Source organism: Grampus griseus (genome assembly GCF_964374135.1).
Source record: "Grampus griseus genome assembly, chromosome: 14".
Taxonomy (NCBI): Eukaryota; Metazoa; Chordata; class Mammalia; order Artiodactyla; family Delphinidae; genus Grampus; species Grampus griseus.
The window spans coordinates 23,340,975-23,364,899 of NC_139008.1; the positions used below are offsets into that span (position 1 = coordinate 23,340,975).

Sequence of the window (23,925 nt, forward strand, 5' to 3'; positions counted from 1 at the left end):
TCCCTCTTAGAACTGCTTTTGCTGCATCCCATAGGTTTTGGATCATCATGTTCTCATTGTAATTTGTCTCTAGGTATTTTTTGATTTCCTCTTTGATTTCTTCAGTGATCTCTTGGTTATTTAGTAACGTATTGTTTAGCCTCCATGTGTTTGTGTTTTTTACGGTTTTTTTTCCCTGTAATTGATTTCTAATGTCATAGCATCATGGTTGGAAAAGATGCTTCGTATGACTTCAATTTTATTTATTTATTTATTTTTTTAAGGTAGTAATTTTTTTTTTTTTTTCTGACTGTGTTGGGTCTTCGTTGCTGTGCATGGGCCTTCTCCAGTTGTGAAGGGGCTGCTCTTCATTGTGTTGCGCGGGCTTCTCATTGCTGTGGCTTCTCTTGTGGTGCAGCACTAGCTCTAGGCGAGCAGGCTTCAGTAGTTGTGGCATGTGGACTTAGTTGCTCTGTGGCATGTGGGATCTTCCTGAACCAGGGATCAAACCCACGTCCCCTGCATTGGCAGGTGGATTCTTAACCACTGTGCCACCAGGGAAGTCCCTGATTTCAATTTTATTAAATTTACTGAGGCTTGATTTGTGACCCAAGATGTGATCTATCCTGGAGAATGTTCCGTGTGCACTTGAGAAGAAAGTGTAATCTGCAGTTTTTGGATGGAATGTCCTATAAATATCAGTTAAATCTATCTGGTCTACTGTGTCATTTAAAGCTTGTGTTTCCTTGTTAATTTTCTATCTGGATGATCTGTCCATTGGTGTAAGGTGTTAAAGTCCCCCACTATTACTGTGTTACTGTCAATTTCCTCTTTTATAGTTGTTAGCAGTTGCCTTATGTACTGAGGTGCTCCTGTGTTGGGTGCATATATATTTATAATTGTTATATCTTCTTCTTGGATTGATCCCTTGATCATTATGTAGTGTCCTTCCTTGTCTCTTGTAACATTCTTTAAAGTCTATTTTATCTGATATGAATATTGCTACTCCAGCTTTCTTTTGATTTCCATTTGCATGGAATATCTTTTTCCATCCCTTCACTTTCAGTCTGTATGTGTCCTTACGTCTGAAGTGGGTCTCTTGTAGACAGCATATATATGGGTCTTGTTTTTGTATCCATTCAGCGAGCCTGTGTCTTTTGGTTGGAGCATTTAATCCATTCACGTTTAAGGTAATTTTTGATATGTATGTTCCTGTTACCATTTTCTTAATTGTTATGGGTTTGTTTTTGTAGGTCGTTTTCTTCTCTTGTGTTTCCCACTTAGAGAAGTTCCTTTAGCATTTGTTGTAAAACTGGTTTGGTGGTGCTGAATTCTCTTAGCTTTTGCTTGTCTGTAAAGCTTTTGATTTATCCATCGAATCTGAATGAGATATGTGCCAGGTAGAGTAATCTTGGTTGCAGTTTCTTCCCTTTCATCACTTTAAGTATATCATGCCACTTCCTTCTGGCTTGTACAGTTTCTGCTGAGATTCAGCTGTTAACCTTATGGGAGTTCCCTTGTATGTAATTTGTTGTTTTTCCCGTGTTACTTTCAGTAATTTTTCTCTGTCTTTAATATTTGTCAATTTATTTACTATGTGTCTCGTGTTTCTCCTTGGGTTTATCCTGCCTGGGACTCTCTGCACTTCCTGGACTTGGGTGGCTATTTCTTTTCCCATGTTAGGGAAGTTTTTGACTATTATCTCTTCAAATATTTCCTCAGGTCCTTTCTCTCTCTCTTCTCCTTCTGGGACCCCTGTAATGCGAATGTTGTTGTGTTTAATGTTGTCCCAGAGGTCTCGTAGGCAGTCTTCATTTCTTTTCATTCTTTTTTCTTTATTCTGTTCCATGGCAGTGAATTCCACCATTCTGTCTTTCAGATCACTTATCTGTTATTCTGCCTCAGTTATTCTGCTATTGATTCCTTGTGGTGTATTTTTCATTTCAGTTATTGTATTGTTTATCTCTGTGTGTTTGTTCTTTAATTCTTCTAGGTGTTTGTTCTTTAATTCTTCTAGGTCTTTGTTAAACATTTCTTGCATCTTCTCGATCTTTGCCTCCATTCTTTTTCCAAGGTCCTGGATCATCTTCACTATCATTATTCTGAATTCTTTTTCTGGAAGGTTTCCTATCTCCACTTCATTTAGTTGTTTTTCTGGGGTTTTATCTTGTTCCTTCATCTGGTGCAAAGTCCTCTGCCTTTTCATTTTGTCCTTCTGTGAATGTGGTTTTCCTTCCACAGGCTGCAGGATTGTAGTTTTTCTTGCTTCTGCTGTCTGCCCTCTGGTGGATGATGCTATCTAAGAGGCTTGTGCAAGTTTCCTGATGGGAGGGACTGGTGGTGGGTAGAGCTGGGTGTTGCTCTGGTGGGCAGAGCTCAGTAAAACTTTAATCCATTTGTCTGCTGATGGGTGGGGCTGGGTTTCCTCCCTTTTGGTTGTTTGGCCTGAGGCGACCCAGCACTGGAGCCTACCTGGCTCTTTGGTGGGGCTAATAGCGGACTCTGGAAGGGCTCACGCCAAGGAGTACTTTCCAGAACTTATGCTGCCAGTGTCCTTGTCCCCACGGTGAGCGACAGCCACCCCCCGCCTCTGCAGGAGACCCTCCAACACTAGCAGGTAGGTCTGGTTCAGTCTCCTATGGGGTCACTGCTCCTTCCCTCTGGGTCCTGATGTGCACACTACTTTGTGTGTGCCCTCCAAGAGTGGAGTCTCTGTTTCCCTCAGTCCTGTCGAAGTCCTGCAATCAACTCCCACTAGCCTTCAAAGTCTGATTCTCTAGGAATTCTTCCTCCCATTGCTGGACCCCCAGGTTGTGAAGCATGATATGGGGCTTTGAACCTTCACTCTGATGGGTGGACTTCTGTGGTATAAGCGTTCTCCAGTTTGTGAGTCACCCACCCAGCAGTTATGGGTTTTGATTTTATTGTGATTGCGCCCCTCCTACCGTCTCATTGTGGCTTCTGCTTTGTCTTTGGATGTGGGGTATCTCTTTTGCTGAGTTCCAGTGTCTTCCTGTTGATGATTGTTCAGCAGTTAGTTGTGATTCTGGTGCTCTTGCAAGAGGGAGTCGTGGCCCTTATTTCTTGCACACTGATCCTTTGTGGGTCTTCTCACAAGTGGCCTTCCACTCCATGATTCAGTGACCCAGGCCCCTTCCATCTTGTGGCTCTGCCATCTTCTCAGGCCTTGGAGGGTTTCATCTCCAGCTGGTGAATGGGGGAGAGAGAGAGAAAGTTGAGGATTGTGTGTTGCCTGGGAAGTTTTTATGGGGCAGGCCTGGAAGTTATGAATATCACTTCTGCTTCCACTCAGACACTTTTGGCTACAACTCCCTGCAGGGAAGGCAGGGAAATGTAGTCCAGCTGCTTGTCCAGGAAGAAAAGGCTTTGGAGACCACACGATTGTCTCTGCCACAGGCACCCAAGAGGCAAACGAAAGAGCCAGCCTGGACCCTGAACCAGCTTGCTCCACTGCCTCTCTGAGCACCTGTTACCTGAATTCATGATCAGTGTCAATGGGCGATCCCACACCACCAAATTCCAAGCTTGGGGAATTCAGCCTAACAAGAGAAGTCCTTGCAGTATATTCACCAAATACGTTTTGGCTGGCAAGCTCCGGGCACTTACTCAAGTAGAAGAGCTGTTAGATGGGTGGTTCTCAGCTGAGCTGATTTTTGTCACCTAGGGGACATCTGGCAATGTCTGGAGGTATTTTTGGTTGTCACAACTTGGGGGAGGCTATTGGCGTCTCGTGGGTAGAGGCCAGGGATGCTGCTAAACATCCTACACTGCACAAGACAGAGGAGAACGTCAGGGATGCTGAGGTTCGGACCCCCTGAGACGTAGTAGCAGCTCTGCTGGTCTCCCTGGAGTTTGCAGGTGAGGTGGTGGCCTCCGCCAGGAGCTGTGAAGGGCAGGTTGGTGTGGGCTCGGAGCCGGTCTGCTCATGTCATGTGCCTGTTTGGGGCATGTTTCTTCTCTTTATGGCATTTTTTTTTTTTTTTTTTTTTTTTGTGGTACGCGGGCCTCTCACTGCCGTGGCCTCTCCCGCTGTGGAGCACAGGCTCCGGACGCGCAGGCCCAGCGGCCATGGCCCACGGGCCCAGCCGCCCCACAGCATGCAGGATCTTCCCGGACCGGGGCACGAACCCGTGTCCCCTGCATCGGCAGGCGGACTCCCAACCACTGCACCACCAGGGAAGCCCTCTTTATGGCATTTTAACCTCTCATCATTCCCAGCAGTTTCGCTTTAGCTGCCTAAGTGTGAAGAGTTCCGGGGCAGAGCCTGTTGGCTGAATTCGTGCTCATCTGTGCACGGTTTCAAACGGCTTCCCTGTTTCTGCCCATAATCACTGGGCCAGACAGAAACATCTTGCTCTGCAAACAAGCCCCGTGTCCCAGGTAGTGTGGCCTGGGCAGATGCGCTGTGGCCTGGCTCAGCGGGAGACAGGGCTGGGCAGCCCTCCTGGGAAGATGAGCAGAGTATTTTTCAATCAGGTCTCTACTCCACCCCACATTGTGGTTTATGGGTGCATGTCACCTGCATGTGGTGACGTGAAGGGGTTACATGGGACAAGGAGTACTGGAGGCTTTTTTATGTTGTTATTATACGTACATGTAAATGTATATTCATATATGTATGTATAATACATATGTGTGTATGATACAGACATACAGGAGAGAGTAGAATAAAAAGTAAAAATCCCTAAGTCCCCCTACTTAAAGGTAACTACTCTTAACAACTTATTGTAGCCTTCTTTCCAGGAATGTACACACCTGTGTGTGTGTGTGTGTGTGTGTGTGTGTGTGACATGTGTGCACATGTGTGTATGCATAGATCTCCAGCCTCTGTTGTTAACATCCAAAATATATAAATATACTTTCATGCAACTTACCCTTTTCACATAATATATCTTGGATATTTTTCCATATTAATGTATATATTCATTCAACTCAAATATTCGTTGAGTACCTCTTGTGAGCCAGGCTCTGTACATACATCAGCGAAAGAATCAGACAAAAATCCCAGTTTCATCGGGTGAGTGCTTGAATGTTGTAAACAGAACAGGCAGTAAACAAAACAGCTGAGTTATGTCGAGTAGAAATGATGTTAAGTACTAGGGAGAAAACTTTGTATACTTAAAAATGGATGGATTTTATCCTATGTAGGTAATTTTTTTTAATGAAACCACTGGATGTGATTTTAATTTGCGTTTCCCCAATGACCCGTGGTGTAGATCATGTGGAAGGAGGAAGGCATTGAAGGCAGGGGTTTGCTCTGTGGTCAGTGGTCCACAGTCAACCTGAACCTTCAGTTTGGTGTTGTGAGTAGACAAGTCATCAGGGTGTGAGACCCCCCGGTTCAGACGCAGGAGAGTGTTTCTGGCCATGTGTGGTCTGGTTATTGTGGTCATTGGGATAAGCTGGCAGGACCCACTGGGAGGTCTGCACCGTCTCCCCAGAGAGTCTTGTCCTGCTCGCTCCTGTGTCCCTGATGATTCCCCAAGTTGCCTACCTACTGCAGGATCCAGCACCCCTGTGACCAGCCTGTGAACTGAATGGGCGCACAGACCTGGAAATTGATATTTCTGTGGTATAAAGAAGCAAGCGAAAGCTATAAAATATACAAGTAGGACAATTAAGCTGTTTGTGTGTTTGGGTTTTTTTTAATCCCAACATTTTATTGAGAAACTTTAAAAATTTTTGAAAGAATGGTTCTGTCAACATCCGTATTCCCACCACTTAGATTCTGCAGTGAACATTTCCCGCTTGCTTTATCACACGTCTCTCCATCTCTCTATTTATCTCTTGATTCATTTTTTTTCCTATGCATTTCAAGTCAGTTGTAGACATTAGTCGCATTCGTTTGTTTTTTAAAGTTGACTTTTTGTTGCAGTGTAATATACATATAGAAAAGTGCATCAGTCTTAAAGATACAATTCATGAATTTTTATAAAACGAACACACCCATGTGACTGGCACTCAGATCAAGAACAAGAGCGTTCCCAGAAACTTCCTTGTGCCCTTTTCAATTACTGCTCCCTCCCCCAGGGAACACTGTGCTGACTTTTCTTATCATACATTCATTTTGTCTCTTTTTGACCTTTGTGTAAGTGGAATCATACCACTTCCTTCACTCAACATCATCCTTATGAAATTTATTCATATAATTATGTGTCCTTGTGGTTTTTCATCACGTTTTTTTAAAAGTCTTTATTGAATTTGTTACAGTATTGCTTCTGTTTTTTATGTTTTGGTTTTTTGGCCGCGAGACATGTGGGATCTTAGCTCCCCGACCAGGGATCAGACCCCCACCCCCTGCATTGGAAGGCAAAGTCTTTACCACAGGACCACCAGGGAAGTCCCCTTTCATCACATTTTTAATACAGTATTTCAGTGTGTAACTGTACAACAATTTATGTATCTCTTCTGAAAGTAGGGTAATATTTAAACATACTAGAATGTGCCCATCCAAATGAACATCATCTCTTTCAAAGCATGATTTAGAATACTGCAAATGCCAAGAGAGGTTAAGAGTAGGGACCCAGGAGGTCATCAGGACCTGAGTTCAACCCCAGCTCTACCACTGTCACTCTGGCTAGATCCCAGCTGGGCCTCCATCCATCACTAGGATTTGACACCTCGTCTTGAGCTAGGATTCAAGACAATTGCTGCACTGACCCACATTGATGGTTAAGAAAGAGACTGTGTTGGGGAATAAGGGAAAATTATATAGGACAAGTAGATCTCCAGTAGATTCAGTAGCTCCCTGATGGCGCCTGAGAACTTGCATTCCTAACAGGCTCTAGGTGATGCTGGAGCTGGTGTTCTGGGGTCTATACTTTGAAGATCGCTGCCCTAGATAGATCAGGGATTGGCAGATCACAGCCCATGGGCTAAATCTGGCCCACTCCCTGTTTTTATAAATAACGTTTTATTGGAACACAGTGAAAAGAAAAAACTGTTTTTCTCTACTCAACATTTCTGACACCAAACGTGTGGGGTTTTTCCCCAGCCAAGCCACCAGTCCAGTGGGTATTTTGATCTGCTTCTAATACAGTGTGTCTAACCTGACCACACGTGAGACTCACCTGGGGAACTGTTGAAAAACACGGACATCCAGTCCCCCACCCCTAAACCAATCAGCAGGATCTCTTGGGGTGAGACCCCGGCACTGATACTTTTAAAAGTCTTCCAAGTGATTCTCACGTTCGTGGTCTCTCTCCTTTATTTTCTCAGTTATTTTAGAAGACGAGGAGCATCTTCTAAAGCTCCAGTGGGTGTCGTATAACTAGCTCGGAAGACAGTTTGCAGTGAACATTCTCTCCCAAAGCAATGCCAGCATCTCTTAAACAAATATTACAAAGATGCTCCTCATTCAGACGTGTGAGTTTCAGTTGTTCTTGTAAAAGCAAGCACGTTGCATTACAGTCACACTTCTAAATGCTTCCTCCTAGACAGTGTGATCCACACACAGATCTGAACATGATGCTTCAACCCATATGTCATCCCTGTAAACGCAGGCTCCACGTGGCTCAGTTTCCACACAGACACAAAGTAGTCCGGCCGTAGTCCGAAGGAATTTTAAAACATTGCAATCTTGAGTTCTTTCTCTTGGGCAAGGAGGAAGATCTGATTCGTAAGCCACAGCGACATTCTCAGCAGGCCCTGCCCCCACTCCCAGGTTTCCTCTCGCCCTGAATTTGCTCGGAAATTTCTTCTCTGTTGAGCTCCCAAACCCTCTTTATCTCAGACAGGTGACTTCTCTCCCTCCCTCTCCCCTCCCAGCTCTTTTTCCCTGCAGATCTTTGTAGCCACTTGGGTCACAGGGACTTCCCTTTGGTGACAATGGATTGGGTGTTAATGAAGGGAAACCCCCAAACGCATGCCTTTCCCTTAAGGCAGGATTTTTAACCTTAGCACTTGTGGACATTTGGGGTCAGATAATTCTTTGTCGTGGCGCTGTCCTGTGCAGTGTAAGATGGTTAGGAACATCCCTGGCCTCTACTCACTAGATGCCAGTAGTAACCCCCCATCCCCAGTGTGACAATCCAGATGTCTCCTGACATTGCCAAGTTTGAGGGCAGAATTGGCCCCAGCTGAGAACCACTGGATTAAAGGAACCCAACGCTTTAAGCCATCATTGCCTGCAGACCTGGGCAAGAGGGGCCTCTACCCTGGGCCTTGTCCTTTAATTTTTTATTTTATTTATTTATTTTTCATCTCTTCATGTCTTCTATTACTTAAAGAGGTCTTTTTTGTTAATTAATTATCTATTTTATACATATTAGTGTATATATGTCAGCCCCAATCTCCCAATTCATCCCACCCCCACCACCCCCTTTCCCCGCTTGGTGTCCATACGTTTGTTCTCTACATCTTTGTCTCTATTTCTGACCTGCAAACCAGTTCATCTGTACCATTCTTCTAGGTTCCACATATATGCATTAATATACGATATTTCTTTTTCTCTTTCTGACTTATTTCACTCTGTATGACAGTCTCTACGTCCATCCATGTCTCTACAAATGACCCAATTTCATTCCTTTTTATGGCTGAGTAATATCCCATTGTAATATCCCATTGTATATATGCGCCACATCTTCTTTATGAGTTCATCTGTCCGTGGGCATTTAGGTTGCTTCCATGACCTGGCTATTGTAAAGAGTGCTGCAATGGATGTTGGGGTGCATGTGTCTTTTTGAATTATGATTTTCCAAAGTCCATGGAACAGGGTTGGCACATGATAAGCTCTATATAAATGTTAGCTGCTATTATTATACTTTTCATATCAATAGTCCCTAAACATAAGACAACCTCCTTGTCTGCTGCACCCCTGAAGAAGCAGCCATCCATTCAGATGTTGGAGGTTAACCTGACCTTGCTGGACCCCAGAGAGATGGTGTGAAGGTCTCCAACCCGGCACTGTCGTGAGGGGGTTTTAGGGCCATTCTCCTTGACATGCTGACTTGAGGACCTGTTGTGTATATTTCTGTTCCTAATCTTGTCTTTGTCTTGTGTCAGGGTCAGTGGAAGGGGGGAATGGGTGAGAAGTCTCTTCTTTCTGAGACAGAAGGAGGAGAAATGATGCTGAGCTTTGAATTTCAATTCCGTCTATGCCCATGCTGGCTGTGTGACCTTGGACACTCAACCTCCTAAGCCCTCTGAGCCTCTAATTCCCCATCTGCAAAATGGGTGTATAGATAGCACCTTCCCTATAGGATGGTGGTGTTGATTAAGTCAAAAATGTATATAAAGTACTTTGCTCAGTGCCTAGTAAAAAGATGTCAGGATTCGGCATTGCTGATTTTAAATTATTGTAATACTGCTATCTAAATTGTCACGATGACTATTAGAAGGAAAGACATGGAGAAACAATTCCGTCCATGCAGCTGCTGTGAATCACAGAATGAGCCAAGAAAGCATGAAAAACGTCACCCTTAAATCATGGATGAAACTGGAACTGAAGAAATTTCAGAGCTGAAAGGGACCTTAAATCCTACATAAACCCACTCATTGTGTAAATGGGGAAACCGAGGCCCAGGGAAGTGATATGATCTCCCTGGTTTTAAAGAAAAACCTGAAACAGCTTCTAGGTTCCAGAGAGAAGAAAACAGAGGTACTTGCGGGCAGTTGGTTCCAGACCCGCCTTGGATCCCAGACTCCGTGGACGCTCACGTCCCTTATATGAAATGGCCTCCGTGTCTGCGGATGCAGGGGACCAACTGTAATTTGAGGAAGTTTTGCAAAAGTTGAAAAGAGAATGGGTGCATTTGTGGAGTGGCCTGTGGGGAGGGGGAGGGGAGGAAGCAGGGGCGTGTAGGCTGCTTTGGGCTCCTCCAAGGGCTGAGATCACTCCCGAACAGCCTGCTGAAGTGCGGGGATCCCTCCAGAGTGACGAGTTCAAGAGGACTGGGAAACAGCTAGGATGGGTTTTGGTAGCTTAGTGCAGCTTTTTCAGAAGTGTGGGAGCATGCTCAATCCAGCACCCAAGAGGCGGACTGCAGGGGACAGCGATGAGGTGGGGTTCCATGAGGCGGGGGTCTCTGGGCTGGTGGGGGCATCACCCTGTGAACCGAACCTGCAAACTGGGCAGCTGCCAAGTCTGCTCCCGCTGGTAACGATCAAGATTTTCTTCCCTTTTCATTTGCAGTGTTTATCACACCCACACTCTAAGTCGTCCAGCTTCCCTTCCAGAACCGTCTGCCTTGGCAAACTAAATTAGCAACCAAAGGAGTTTAGCTCTTGTGGGAAAGAACAGAATCATTTTTCCAGCACATATCAACACGTGAAAGCCTCAACTTGCCCCTGACTCACTCAGGGCACGTGGATGTTGACTGGAGCAGGGATCTCCCTGCACCTCTGGGCCTCGGGCTCTCCAGCTGTAAAATGGGCCAGTGACAGCAACTGCCTTAGAGCAGTGGTTCTCAGTGGAAGGGGAGGGGGTGGATTATGTCTGGCAATGTCTGGAGATACTTTGGGTTGTCACAGCTGGGGAGAGGACTGCTAATGGCATCCCGTGGGCAGAGGCCAGGGGTGCTGCTGGACACCCTGCAGTGCTCAAATCAGCCCCCATAACACGGAACAGTCTGGCCCCAAATGTCAGCAGTGCTGAGGATGAGAAACCCCATGCTAGTGGGTTGATATGAAGATTAAGTGAGTTAATCCATGTGATATGCCTAGCCCTGGGCCATACACATGGTAGGTGCTTCATAAAGCAGCGGTGCTCTCCGTGTTCCTTCAAAGCCTTGAGCCCATCGGCGCCTCTCATCATGCTTTTGTTTTGCCAGTTGTGTTTCCCTAACCTGAATTGCCATGGCAATCGTCACCACAGAAGCAGACAGATATTGATGTCAAAATATGGGCTCTTTTTACACGGATGCTGAAATAAGATATGGAGACAGAGTTTTGGAGGAGAAAGAGCTTTATTCTTTGCTGGACAGAAAGGGAACACAGCAGGCTAGCGCCTCAAGAACTGTGCCCCCCTCTTCAGGGAATTAGGAGAGGTCTTTTTTCTTTCCCCTCCTTGGGATGTATATCGAAGTGTGCATTTCTCTTTGACATTTTATTTGTTTGGTTGCTCTGGGTCTTAGTTGCGGCAGGCAGGCTCCTTAGTTGTGGCATGGGAACTCTCAGTGTGGCATGCATGTGGGATCTAGTTCCCTGACGAGGGATCGAACCCTGGGCCCCCTGCATTGGGAGCACGGAATCTTAACCACTGTGCCACCAGTGGAGTCCCAGGAGAGGTCTTATAGTCTGAGGTCTGGGATAGATGATAAGGATCAAAGCAGTGACAGCCTTATATTCTTTTTTTTTTTTTTTGCAAAAAGTTAAAACAGTCACAGCTGGCATCAGGCAGCCCAGTAATTAGGTCTGTTCATCTGTGGGTTATAGCTGGTGACCTTTCTGAAATGAAGAATGCTACAAGGGGTAAATTGTTACAAGGGAGTGTAGGGGATGTAAAGACTAGGTGCAGGATGTAATTCACATGAGTCAGAGAGTGTTTAAGGAGTTAGCTTTGTGAAGGACAAGTAACAGTTAAAGTAAAACTAGGATTGCTTAACTCTTTCAGGCCAGTTTGTGTTGTTTCCCTAGCCTACCCATTGTTCCTTTATTTTCCTTGTTTGTCAGAAAAGAAAAAAACCTCATTTCTATTTTTGCTGCAACGTGACAAGGAGGCAGGGGCTCGTACATGGTTTCAATATGTTGGTGATGCTTTAGAGATAAATTTCAGAAAGTAGAATATGCCAGGTGTGTCCACGCCCTGTCTGAGGATAGAGCTGGACTTCAGTGACTCACTGGCCCACACGGAGGGTGATCTTTGGAGACTGTAGCCATCAGGGTGCATGGAGTTTGTCGAGGTTAGAGAGAGAACAGTGTGACAGGGCACAGAGCACGTTCCTGGCACGCCTGGTGCTGTACTCTGATCACTGGGGGAGGGGCACTAAAGGGATTTTGTGTGAGTAAATTTTCTACTCGCCAAGCGCGTTCCCCTTAAACTTTAAAAAAGGCTTTAGGGACTTCCCTGATGACGCAGTGGTTAAGAATCCACCTGCCAATGCAGGGGACGCAGATTTGAGCCCTGGTCCAGGAAGATCCCACATGCTGCGGAGCAACTAAGTCCGTGCGCCACAACTACTGAACCTGCGCTCTAGAGCCCGTGTGCCACAACTACTGAAGCCTGTGTACCTAGAGCCTGTGCTCCGCAACAGGAGAAGCCACGACAATAAGAAGCTCACGCACCGCAACGAAGAGCAGCCCCCGCTCGTCACAACTAGAGAAAGCCAGCGGGCAGCAACGAAGACCCAACGCAGCCAAAAATAAATAAATAAATTTATTATTTTTTTAAAAAGGCTTTAAAGTTTTAACTGTTTGATAGAAAACTGTTTGTACTTCCTTTGACCCATTAACCAGGACGTTGAGCTTTCTTACCGATTCAGAATCTTAATTATAAAAATAAATGATCACACAGTGAATTTCCCCGGGCTCTATGAAGGAGAAAAGGGTTGTTTGCCGCTTCACCAAATAGCCCTGGTTCTGTTGTACTTTTTTAAGTTCTGGTATCTGTCTGGTAGTCACAGTCTACCAGATTAATTTAAATTACTCCAGATGGGGAAACCACATGACCAAGCTTATTTGAATTATGTCTAAAGCCCTGCAGAGTAAGTAGGATCTAAGAGGAAATACGAGGCGCCCTCTTCACAGGTTTTGTGCCTGGACTTTGTGACATCTATGCCTTTTTTTTTAAATTGAAGTATAGTTAATTTACAATGTTGTATTAGTTTCAAGTGTACAGCCAAGTGATTCAGTTATACACACACACACACACACACACACACACACACACACACACACACACACACACACACACACACACACACACACACACACACACACACATGCTTTTTCAGATGCTTTTCCATTATGGGTTATTACAAGATATTGAGCACAGTTCCCTGTGCTATACCGTAGGTCCTTGCTGACATCTATGGCTTTTCGTCACTCTCTGGTTTGTAAAGGTTGTTTTGAAGTTCCCTCCAGATGATGAGGGTAAATTAGAGCCTGTACATTTTGCAGGTGTATACTGTTGACTGCAGTAAGACGAGTCCCCCATAACAGCCAGTGGGGATATTTGGGGTGCCTCACAACAAAATTCCTAGACGTTATTGTTTCTAAAGAGGAGAAATGTAGGGATCTAGTTATGAGGAATTTGCTTCCTTTACAGGTTTTTTCCTGCAAATACTGCGAGTGTCTCACCGGCTTACTCAGTGACTTGGCTTCCCTCTCTACAAAGTGGAGTGGTCAGGGGTATCTGGTCTCCTGTCTCTGAGCCCCTTTCTGGATTCAATAAATATCCAGTCTTAATTCCCTATTCTCACACTCCCTAGCATTTACAGTGATGGCAAATCTTGATACTCTCCCAGGCAAATTTTATGATAGAAGTCATTAATTTTATTCAGCTTGTTATAATTTGCATTTTAAATGTATGTTTTTTAAAAGACTGTTAAGATTGCCATAACTTTACCCAGTGATTTGCAAGTCCCAAAGCCTGCCAATTAGGTCAGATGGCCATAGCAGCAACTGCTTCCCATCAGAAGGGCTGAATCACTGAGGAGCGACCACCTTTCAAGTGCTGAGTGATTTACCAAGCCAAGTTACTTTGCACCTTGGGATAAGGAACGTAGGCTATCAGATTTCCATTCATCCTTCTGCCCCTTCTGGTAATTTCGATGTTGATTCTCTAATATGAACTTATTTTTTCCTTTGTTTTCTTTCCAAAATAGTATATTCTAGTAAGAAGTTCAAACTGTACATACTTATATAATAATTAGAAAAAGTGTCAAGTTCTCTGTTTCCTCTCTCTAGAGAGAGCTACTCTTAACAATTTTGTGAATATTCTTCCAGATACTATTTTCTATTCTATATGTTAACATTTTCTTAAGCAAAAAGAGATTGTGTTTACATATACTGTTTTGCAACTTGATTTTGTCTCCTAGCAATATGTCTTGGAGATGTTTCCATCTTGTATATATAGGTCTGTCTCATTTTTTACCATGGTTCTGGTTTCCATGGTGTTGTCACATCAGAAATTATTTAATTAGTCCTCTTGGGCTTCCCTGGTGGCACAGTGGTTGAGAGTCCGCCTGCCGATGCAGGCGACACGGGTTCGTGCCCCGGTCCGGGAGGATCCCACATGCCGCAGAGCGGCTGGGCCTGTGAGCCATGGCCGCTGAGCCTGCGTGTCCGGAGCCTGTGCTCCGCAACGGGAGAGGCCACAACAGTGAGAGGCCCGCGTACCGCAATAGAAGAAAACTCATAATTAGTCCTCTCCAGTCTTAGTTTGGGTGCTCCCAAATCTGACCCTAAGACAAGGACATGGGTGCAAGCAGGCCACTAGGAAGGTGATCCCAGGAAACACCAACAAGAGGCTGGGGAAGTGAGACCAGGAAGGGAGGCAGGCCAATCAAGGACGATTTTTTTCTTAATTTATTTAATTAATTAATTGATTGATTTACTTATTTATTTATTTTTGGCTGTGTTGGGTCTTTGTTGATGTGCACGGGCTTTCTCTAGCTGTGGCGAGCAGGGGCTACTCTTCATTGTGGTGTGTGGGCGTCTCATTGTTGTGACTTCTCTTGTTGCAGAGCACAGGCTCTAGGCTCGCGGGCTTCAGGAGTGAGTTGTGGCACACAGGCTCAGTAGTTGTGGCTCGCAGGCTCTAGAGCGCAGGCTCAGTAGTTGTGGCGCACGGGCTTAGTTACTCCGCGGCACGTGGGATCTTCCCAGACCAGGGCTTGAACCCGTGTCCCCTGCATTGGCAGGCGGATTCTTAATCACTGCGCCACCAGGGAAGCCCCCAGTCAAGGACGATTGATGTGTGGGTAACTGCAGCTCGGGAGGACCCCAGGACCACCGTCAGGTTCAGTGATTCTCTAGAAGGGCTCACAGAACTCAGAAAAGCTGTTATACTCCTGGTTATGGTTTATTGAAGTGAAAGGATACAGACCCAAATCAGCAGAAGGCAGAGTCCAGGAGAGACTGGCCGTGAGTGTCCAGTTGTGTATGGACAGCACTTAATTCTCCCAGTAATGATGTGTGGCAGCGTGCTCGGAGGATCACCAACCAGGGAAGAGCACTGAAGCCTCGGTGTCTAGGATTTGGATTGACCCTAGTCCCCAGCCTTTTCAGAGGTCAAGTTTCTATTGAGTGGTCCAAGGCCCCTACCGAAAGTCACATTGTCAGCATACACTGGCACGTCCCATGCAGAGAGCACCGGGCGCTCATGGTAGGATGCCAGCAACAGAAGCTATGGGTAGCCTCTGGGGTGGGCTGAGGGGGCAGGCAGGGTACCAGCAAGCCTCAGCCACATCATGAAGTGTTTTTATTTCCGTTTTTCATTCTCACAGATGATGTTCTAGAGCCGGGGTTGGTGAACTTCTTTGTAAAGGGCCAGCTAGCAAATATTTTCAGCTTTGCGGACCACACAGTCTCTGCTGCAGCTACTCAACTCTGCTGCTGTAGCACAAAAGCAGCTGCGGGCATTATGTAAATAAATGGGTTTGACTGGGTTCCAGTAAAACTTTATTTACAAAAAAGCGGTACAGACCAGATTTAGCTTGAGGGCTCTAATTTGCCAACCCCTGCTACAGTGGATAATTCTTGGGTGTTTATCTTTGTCCATTTGTGCAGATAATTCTATGGGACAGATCCCTAGAAGTAGAATTGCTGGATCTGGAGTAATGACATTCTTATTCTGAGCAGATACTGTGAACCTCCCCCAAAAGTTGAACGTGCTTCCTCTTTCACCAGCAGTGCCTGAGAACCTTTGAGATTTCCTTTCTTAGGACCACTTGCCAAGGAAGCAAAACCTACACCTGTTGACTAGGATGTTTGTGCATTTTCATTCTTGAGCTTCGGAGAGGCAGAGGAAGACGGAACATTTTGCCCCCAGGAAAGAAAACCAAATGGGGCCTGAAATGGTCTCCTAATGTCTTACTTTAGATTTGAGGCCCACGGGGAAGGGGACTCTGGTGACTTGTTTTCATTTGGTGAAAATTAAACCTTACATTGCCCACTAGGTGTAGTTCAAGAATCCTGAATGTTACCTATTCAAAAAAGATTTTTTTTTTTTTTAAGATGCATCAGAGAGCTTCTCAGCAATTTCCTTTATTAAGCAAAGATTCTTTTCCTAATTTTTCTCTTCCATAAGGAATTTTCATATAAATAAGGTCTACCTATGCATAGTGAACACTTTACCAAATGTACAAAAAATATACATGGTCCAATTTTTGTTCGTGGAGCTGACAGGTACGGGACACTCTTGATGGAGATGGCACAGCGTTTCACTTAGCCTGGTTCACTCTAGGTCTTTTTTGGGTTTAAAGACAATGGATGGGATTTTTGGTTTTGTTTTTCCCCTTTTCTCTTTTTCCCCATATTTTAATGTTTGGAATTCTTTTTTTTTTTTTTTTTCCTCCCGTTGCGGAGCACAGGCTCCGGACACACAAGCTCAGTGGCCATGGCTCACAGGCCCGGCCGCTCTGCGGCATGTAGGATCTTCCCGGACCGGGGCACAAACCCACGTCCCCTGCATCGGCAGGCGGACTATCAACCACTGCGCCACCAGGGAAGCCCCCGTTTGGAATTCTTGATGTGAGCCCCACAGGGGGAAACAGAGATTTGTTAGCATTCAAGCTCTGTTTTGGGCTGCATATTTTAGCTGGTTTGTTTGATAATGGGCAGCCCTCCTGGGATCCAGCCTGCCTGTGCTCTGCTCACGCTGGGTGAATTTGTGATGGTCCCCTTTCTGTAGTCTTTCATTTGTAACACAGACACAGCCTGCTTCCCCGTTAGTGAGATGGCATGCCTGGACTACCCACATGCAGATAAGGAATTAGGCAGAACTCGGCTGGAAAGATAAATCAAGCTAACTATCTCATTAGGCTTGAAAGACACAAATTAAGCTTGCATGGGAATTAACAGCCTTCCAAAGAGACATGCAGTGCAACAAGGGGAGGAGAAATTGCTGGAGCCCTTTCTCTCAGGAAACTTGCCTCTGTTGCCTAAGTCCCTTTTGTAAAAGGTCAAGAGGTAGAAATTGAGGATCGAAAGAGCAGTGTAGTGTTTATTGAGCACTTACTGAGTGCCAGGCACAGTGTGCATTATCTCACTGAAAGCTCTCAAAGTACTGTTAAGACTCCTGTGTAACCGAGGAGGAAACTGAGTGCCAGAGGGGCTCCTTTGCTTGTCTCAGGGTCTCGGAGCTGTTGAATGACAGAGCCAGGATTCACCTAGGATGTCTGGCCCCATGGCCCAGTGGTTCTTATCTGGGATGAATTGACCCCCTGGGGATACCAGGCCATGTTTGGAGACTCAGGGGTTGTGACAGCTGGGGGCGGTGGGTGCTACTGGGATCTGGTGGGTAGAAGCCTGAGGTGCTGCTGGACATCCTACAGTGCACAGGATGCCCCACAAAGAATTATCCAGGCCCCAGTGTCAACAGTGCCGGGCTTGAGAAGCCTGGTTTAAGTTCTCAGCTGGACTCCAGTGGTGGCTGGCAGTTCCACCAGGACTGTCCGGCTGTAGTGCCCTGAGGACAGTGTGGTGAGTCTATGAGTCAGAAGCTTAAATTTGCAGCCAAGGGACTCGTGGGAGGATGATGAGGGAATCCGGGAATTCTCATGGTTAAAAGTGTCCTGAGAACAAGGACCTCGCACCTGCAGTTGAGGAGTATGGAGACTAACGCCTCTGTCTTGCTCCTGCCTCCTGTCCTGCCCCCTCCTCCTCTCGCCCCTCTGGCTAGTGTTCGGCCACAACATGAAGAGCAGCAACGACTTCATCGGGAGGATCGTCATCGGCCAGTACTCTTCGGGCCCCTCAGAATCCAACCACTGGCGGCGGATGCTCAGTGCCCACCGCACGGCCGTGGAGCAGTGGCACAGCCTGCGGTCCCGGGCCGAGTGTGACCGTGTGTCCCCTGCCTCGCTGGAGGTGACCTGAGGGCTGCGGGGAAGGCAGCTTTCATTTGTGAAAAAAGGAAGAAAACTTAGGACAAAAAATATGCCATATATGTATACTATTACGTCCACATCTGCACACACCCTCCTCACCACACGCACAGCTCCTCTCAGAACCGAAAGGAAGCTGACTCTTGATCACAAACTGGCCGCCCTCAAGGAGCGAGGCCTGCGAACTTTCCAGAATTCCCCTGCATAGGTCATGAGCTGAGTGGGCTCCGCTCTGAGACTTACGGGCAGTGCTTGCTCTCGTGGATCCCCCTGCCCCAAAATGCACTTTCAACCTCAGGCCAGAGAAAGGGCCTCCCCAAAGGTGCCAACCTCCATTGAGACAGAATTTTCCAAGAGTTTGGCCAGTGTTGGGAGGCCTGACCCCCATATGCCCAACATGCACACCCACTGGGTAACTTCTGAATGGGCTGCTGTTCCTAGGGGTTCTTCAAACCTGGTACCTTTCCCCAAAAGTGTTAAGTACTCTGTCTTCTCTTTAGTAGATGTGATAAATAGATTAGACTATTTGGAGAAACCAAACGGCAACAAAAAATATTCCAGTGTAAGAAGGCGCTCCTGGCTTCATTGAACTCGTCCTCGTGGTAGCTTTTCTTCTGGGGACTCCCTGTGGGTATGTATGTGGACGTTCTGGTGTGTGTGCCCTCAGGTGAGCACGTGTGTGTGCCTGTGTGTCCCCTTAGTGAGCAAGGTGCTGGGCCGGGACCTCAGTCCTGAGTACTCCCTTCTCTCTGCCTCGCCCGTCAGTGAAGTTTCACCCAGCGCCCTCCTGTCTGTGAAGACCCCACCTTCAGTAACAGTAGCGTGTGTGTAAGTCAAGTAAACAAAATACGATAGAGCAGAAGTAATGTTTTTTGACCGAATCATGGCGACTGCGACTCACAGAAGACCGGCAAAGGACAGTTACAGGGAATAAGATGGCCACCACGGCTGCTGCATCGCCCCCATCCAAGACGATACCCCTCCTCGTCACACCCTGAGGATCGCTCTGTGTTTGTGTGTGAACCAAAGTCATCTCTCTCGTGCTAAGAAATTAGTGTAGTTAGAATAGATCTCTCTCTCTGTTGATGCTTCTGTATCTTTTCCCACAGCCTATTGTCTGGTATAATGGGGAGCTATTTATTGACATTAAAGATTATCTATTTGTGCCATGCATTTGAGTTATCTTTTTCTTCGTGAACGTGGGCATGGAGGGTAGGAGGGTGTTTCAGTTCCTACCACTGTGTAACACGTCATCCCAACGGCTCAGAGCGCTGGTATTTATTATGCTTACAGATTCTGTGGCCCCAGAATTGAGAGCAGACACGGGGATGGCTTGTCTCTGTCCCATGAGACCTACGGCCTCAGCTGGAAGACTCGAGGGCCACAGCGGGTATAACCAGACAACCGGTCGCGCTGGACATTGTTGGTAAGATGAGTGTGTGGTCTGGGAAGGAAGAACGGTCGAAACGTTAAGATGTATTCATCTGACGACTGACAGGAGAACCCGTGCAAAGAGAAGACGAGGATTTATGTTAGGTCCCTCCCATTGCAAGCAACAGGAAATTAACACAAAATAGTTTAAGCAACGAAGGAAGTCCTGGCTTCAGGCATAGCTGGATCCAGGGCCTCAGATGAAGCGATCAGGGCTTTGTTGATCGTGCTGTCTCCTGGACAGGCTCTCCCCATTCGGTGAGCGTCATGGATACCAGCAGCTTAAGTTCCAACTCATACTTATCATCAAGACCCAGCTTAAACTACCACTTCCTGATTTTCCAAGACAGAAATGACGGCTGCTTCCTGTCCTCCCCACAAGAAGCTTATATTTCTATTTAACTCTTGGGGCCTTACTGTATGCTAAGCCCAATACCTGCACAGTCTTGTTTAGTTCTCACAACAACCTTTTGACAAAGAAGCTATTATTATCCCCATTTTCCAGGGGAGGAAAGTAATGCTTTATTCTATAAAACTATTTGCTTGTTCAGGGCAAGAGCCATGGCTACTTAGCTTTCTATTGGCCATGCCCAATAAAAGGGGCTTGACCTAGGTAACCCCCTGTGGGCTGAGATGGCGTCACCCCTTCTGGCCACATTGGGCATTGCAGGGTCCCCTCGTGGGTCCCTCTGGTGTCTCTCACTCTGGAGTGGAGATGGCATGAAGGTCAAGGGGGAAAGGCTGGGAGGTTGAGTTAGGTTATGTTTGTTAGGAGACAAAAGGAGAAACTTTTCCCTCTCTATAAAATGGCTTCCTTCCTGTGGTTGTACAGAAGAGGATAAAAGTATGAGAGAACAAACAGAATGAGGAAAGACAGAAACAGGACAGGCATTCAGGACCAGAGATGAGGTTATACGGTGATTGGGCCCGTGGGCTTTGGAGCCAGAGAGGCCATGGTTCAAACCCCAGGCCCAGCACACCCTACCTGTGCCCTCACACAAGCCGCGGAGCTGCTCTGGGCCTCAGTTTCCTCATTACCTTACATTGGGCACTTCAGAAGCCGACGTTGAGGCAAGGACTCGGCTGCCAGTGGGAGGTGAGCCCAGGACGCGTAAATGGAAGGATAAGTCAGGGGAAGGAGAAAGGCAAAGGCTGCTTTAACTGGCATTGTGGGCAGCTGGGGCTCAGTCGTGCTGGGGGCCCACATAGAATACGCTTGAGAATGATCGTTATGGGGAAGCTGGACTATTTAACTACTGCCCCTCGTCTCTCAGAGCCTGAGGGTACAGCCCCGGAGGCGTTCAGTGATTGGCAATTTAGGACTGTCCTGTGTGGGCTGAGCCAGCTTGGGTAGCCCCGAGAACTCCCCGGGCAGAGAATGAGGGGCATGTGCCTGAGCAAGTGAGCTGTCCCTCCGCATGGCCCAGCCCACCTCAGCATCGGGGGAACTCAGGTGGCCGAGGGCTGGGAGTGGGGCATCCCCAGCATCTGCTCCCCTGATTTACAATAACCACAGGGCTGACTAGGCACCGTGCCAAGTGCTAAGCATCTCATTTAGTCCTCATGCAGCACCCCACGTGAGAGGTGTTCTTATTCCTCTTTTATAAATGAGGAAGCCGAGGTTTCCTGGGATTGAGTGGCAAGCGAGCATTAGAGCTAGAATGCCAGCCCAGGCCCAGCTGACTCTAGAGCCTGATATGGGCTAAACTGTATCTCCCCCCAAACTCACATACTTCATGAAGCCTTAATCCCCAGTACCTCAGCGTGTGACTGTATTGGGAGGTAGGCTCCTTAAAGGCAATTAAGATTAAATGAGGTCATCAGGGTGGGCCCTAATTCAATACGACTGGTGTCCTTATATTAAGGGGAAATTAGGACGCAGAGACAGACACACAGAGGGAAGACGGCATCTACAAGCAAGGAGGGAGGCCTGGAGACCCAGGCCAAGGAGAGCTCCTTCCTTCCCAGCCTCAGAAGGAAGCAACTCTGCCAACACCTGGACTTCAGACTTCCGGCTTCCAGAACTATGAGGCTATGAAGCTCTGTTATTTAAGCCACCCAGTTTGTGGTCCTTTGTTACGGCAGCCCTAACAAACTCATATAGAGCTGGTGTGGCTGACCGCTCTGCTGGGCTGTTTCATCTGAAAATAGGATGACCGTTCTTACCCCATAGGGTTGTATGTGACGTGAGGGTTAGCCGGGATAAATGCCTGCAAAGGCTTAACACACAGCACTTGATGGCTATTCCTACTGGGCACACATCAGGCAATGTTTGCTGAGTGACTGGAGAGAACAGCAGAAGCACAGATGTCAGAGCCATCCACGTCTCCAAGGATAGTTTGTCAGGTGATGAGGGAAATGTGTTGAAAGGTGAAGAAATGACTTGGTTTCTATAGAAACCTGGACCCCAGGTGCCTTATTGTGGGCCACCTGCCCGGTTTAATTAGCATCCTCCTTCTCCTCGGCCAGGAGGTGAGAAAGGAGGTGGATGGGCCACCTACACACCCTCTGGGGTGCGGGGACCTGAGTTCAAAGGAAGGAGGTAGAGGAGAAGCGGTGGTGTCAAGTTTTAAATCTGCATCTATTTTCCCAGGGCTCATCTTGAGCTGTCTCATCTCTGGGGACTCCAGATCCCCTCAGGACTCCAGTCTACCCCTGGGACTTGACAGAAGCTATGACCCTGCCCAGCCCTGCCCAGATGTGCTGGTTCCCAGGGCACCAGGAAGAGCTGTTTTGGGTACTGATACTTGACTCCCAGAAAGCTGGGAATCACTGCAGGGAAAGAGGAAGAGTTCCTTTCCTTTCTGGGTGGCCTGTCTTCCACCGCCAGTGGGATACCTTTTCTTTTTTCATGGTCAAAAATACCATTTAAAAGAATCCAGGAATGAGCACCACTAAGTAAAAATTTAAAACTTATGTCTAGAAAAGAGACTGGAAGACATTGCCCTGAAGGTTGCAGGGGTTAACTTTTGGGAAGTGGTTTTGCTTCTCAATTTTATACCTTCCTATTCAGTTTTTTTGAAGGTTCCATAGTGATGTAATGGTAGTTAACATATATTGAGCATTTATGGGTCAGGCATTGTTCTAAGCACTTGTATGAGGAAAAGTATTGATTTGTCCCCATTTTTCGGATGAGGAAACTGAAGCTAAGATGGATTAAATAATCAGTGTGTGGTCACACAGAAGCAGGTCTGGAATTTGAACATAGATACAGATGTGCCTGGATTGAAAGGCATGAAATAAACTAGCCTCTATTGTCCCTTTTATGATGGTGGTGAGGGGAAGGGAACTTTGTTTTAATTACTGGTAAATAAATGACAATCTTAAAAAGCTAAGAAACTAAAGGAGACAGATAGATAGGCAGACAGATGATAAGAAGAAAGAAATAGATCTTCACCAAACCCCCAGGCCACCATGAGCACAGTGTGTGTATGCACGTGTGTACGCATGGGCCCGGGTGGGGGTGGGGGAGAGTAATGTCTTTAAGAACCCAGAAAATACATACTGTGTTACAGAGAGACCTCTACAACCTCCAAATGGCAGCAAAGATCCTGTTTGTTAAGTGAATAAATTGTCTATTTCCTAGCCAGTAAACTTGAGGTCTAGAGCAAGGGGTGGCAAGCTATGGCCTGTGGGCCAAATCCAGCCCACTGCTCGTTTATGTAAATAAAGTTTTATTGGAACCTGGCCAGACCCATTCCTAAAGCCTTTCACAGAGTTGTGACAGAGACCATGTGCGCTGCAAAGCCACTACTATCTGGCTCTTTACAGAAAAAATTTAAAGTTGCTGCTATGTAGGATGAATAAGTCTGGAGATGTGAGGTACAGCATAATGATTGTAGTTCATCACACTGTACTGAACACTGGAAATTTCCTAAGGAGTAGATTTCAGGGGCACTCACCACACACAAAAGGTAACCCTGTGAGGAGATAATATGTTAATTAGTTTGACTGTGGTATCATTTCACTATATATATGTATATCACATCATCATGTTGTACGCCTTAAATACAAACTATTTTTTTTAAAAAATAGAATTTTTTAGAAACTTTGCCTACCCCCGTCTAGAGCAATGCTTCATAACATTAATGTACATAGGACTCCCTGGGGATCTAGTCAAAATGCAGATTCCGATTCAGCAGGCCTGGGGTGGGGCCTGAGGTTCTGCATTTTTAACGAGCTCCGAGGAGATTCCGATGCTGCTGGTCCGTGGACCACACTTGGGAATGAGCGTGTCACAAATACTTTACATGTTTCCATCCAGAGAGGGGGCATGAACCAGCTTACCCAAACCTCCAGCCGTCACATACTGTATTATCAGCACAGGTCATTTAGGAGGTTTATTTGCCAAATCAAAGGCTCCTCCACTTTTCAAAAGTATTTCCAGCGGCCTGTGTCTGACGACCCTCCTTTTCCCCCTGGTTCATTCACGCAGAGGGTGTTTGATTTCCATGACAGCAGGGGCCTCTAAGTGCAGTCAGCACACCCGATGATGGGGAGTGGGGAG

The 23,925-nt window shown here is 46.5% G+C and overlaps 1 protein-coding gene across 2 annotated transcripts in view; it reads left to right on the forward strand.

The window, feature by feature from the left end:
• The window catches only part of SYT17 (synaptotagmin 17), a gene marked incomplete at its 5' end in the record, with an annotated part of 85,455 nt that extends 66,483 nt beyond the window's left edge, over positions 1-18,972 (forward strand). For both annotated transcript variants that reach the window (XM_082671185.1, XM_082671184.1), the window contains one exon: positions 17,783-18,972. In XM_082671185.1, coding sequence (XP_082527311.1) covers positions 17,783-17,979 — 197 coding nt within the window. In that variant the 3' untranslated portion in view covers positions 17,980-18,972. The remainder of the gene's footprint in view (positions 1-17,782) is intronic.
• Positions 18,973-23,925: the final 4,953 nt, after the last annotated feature.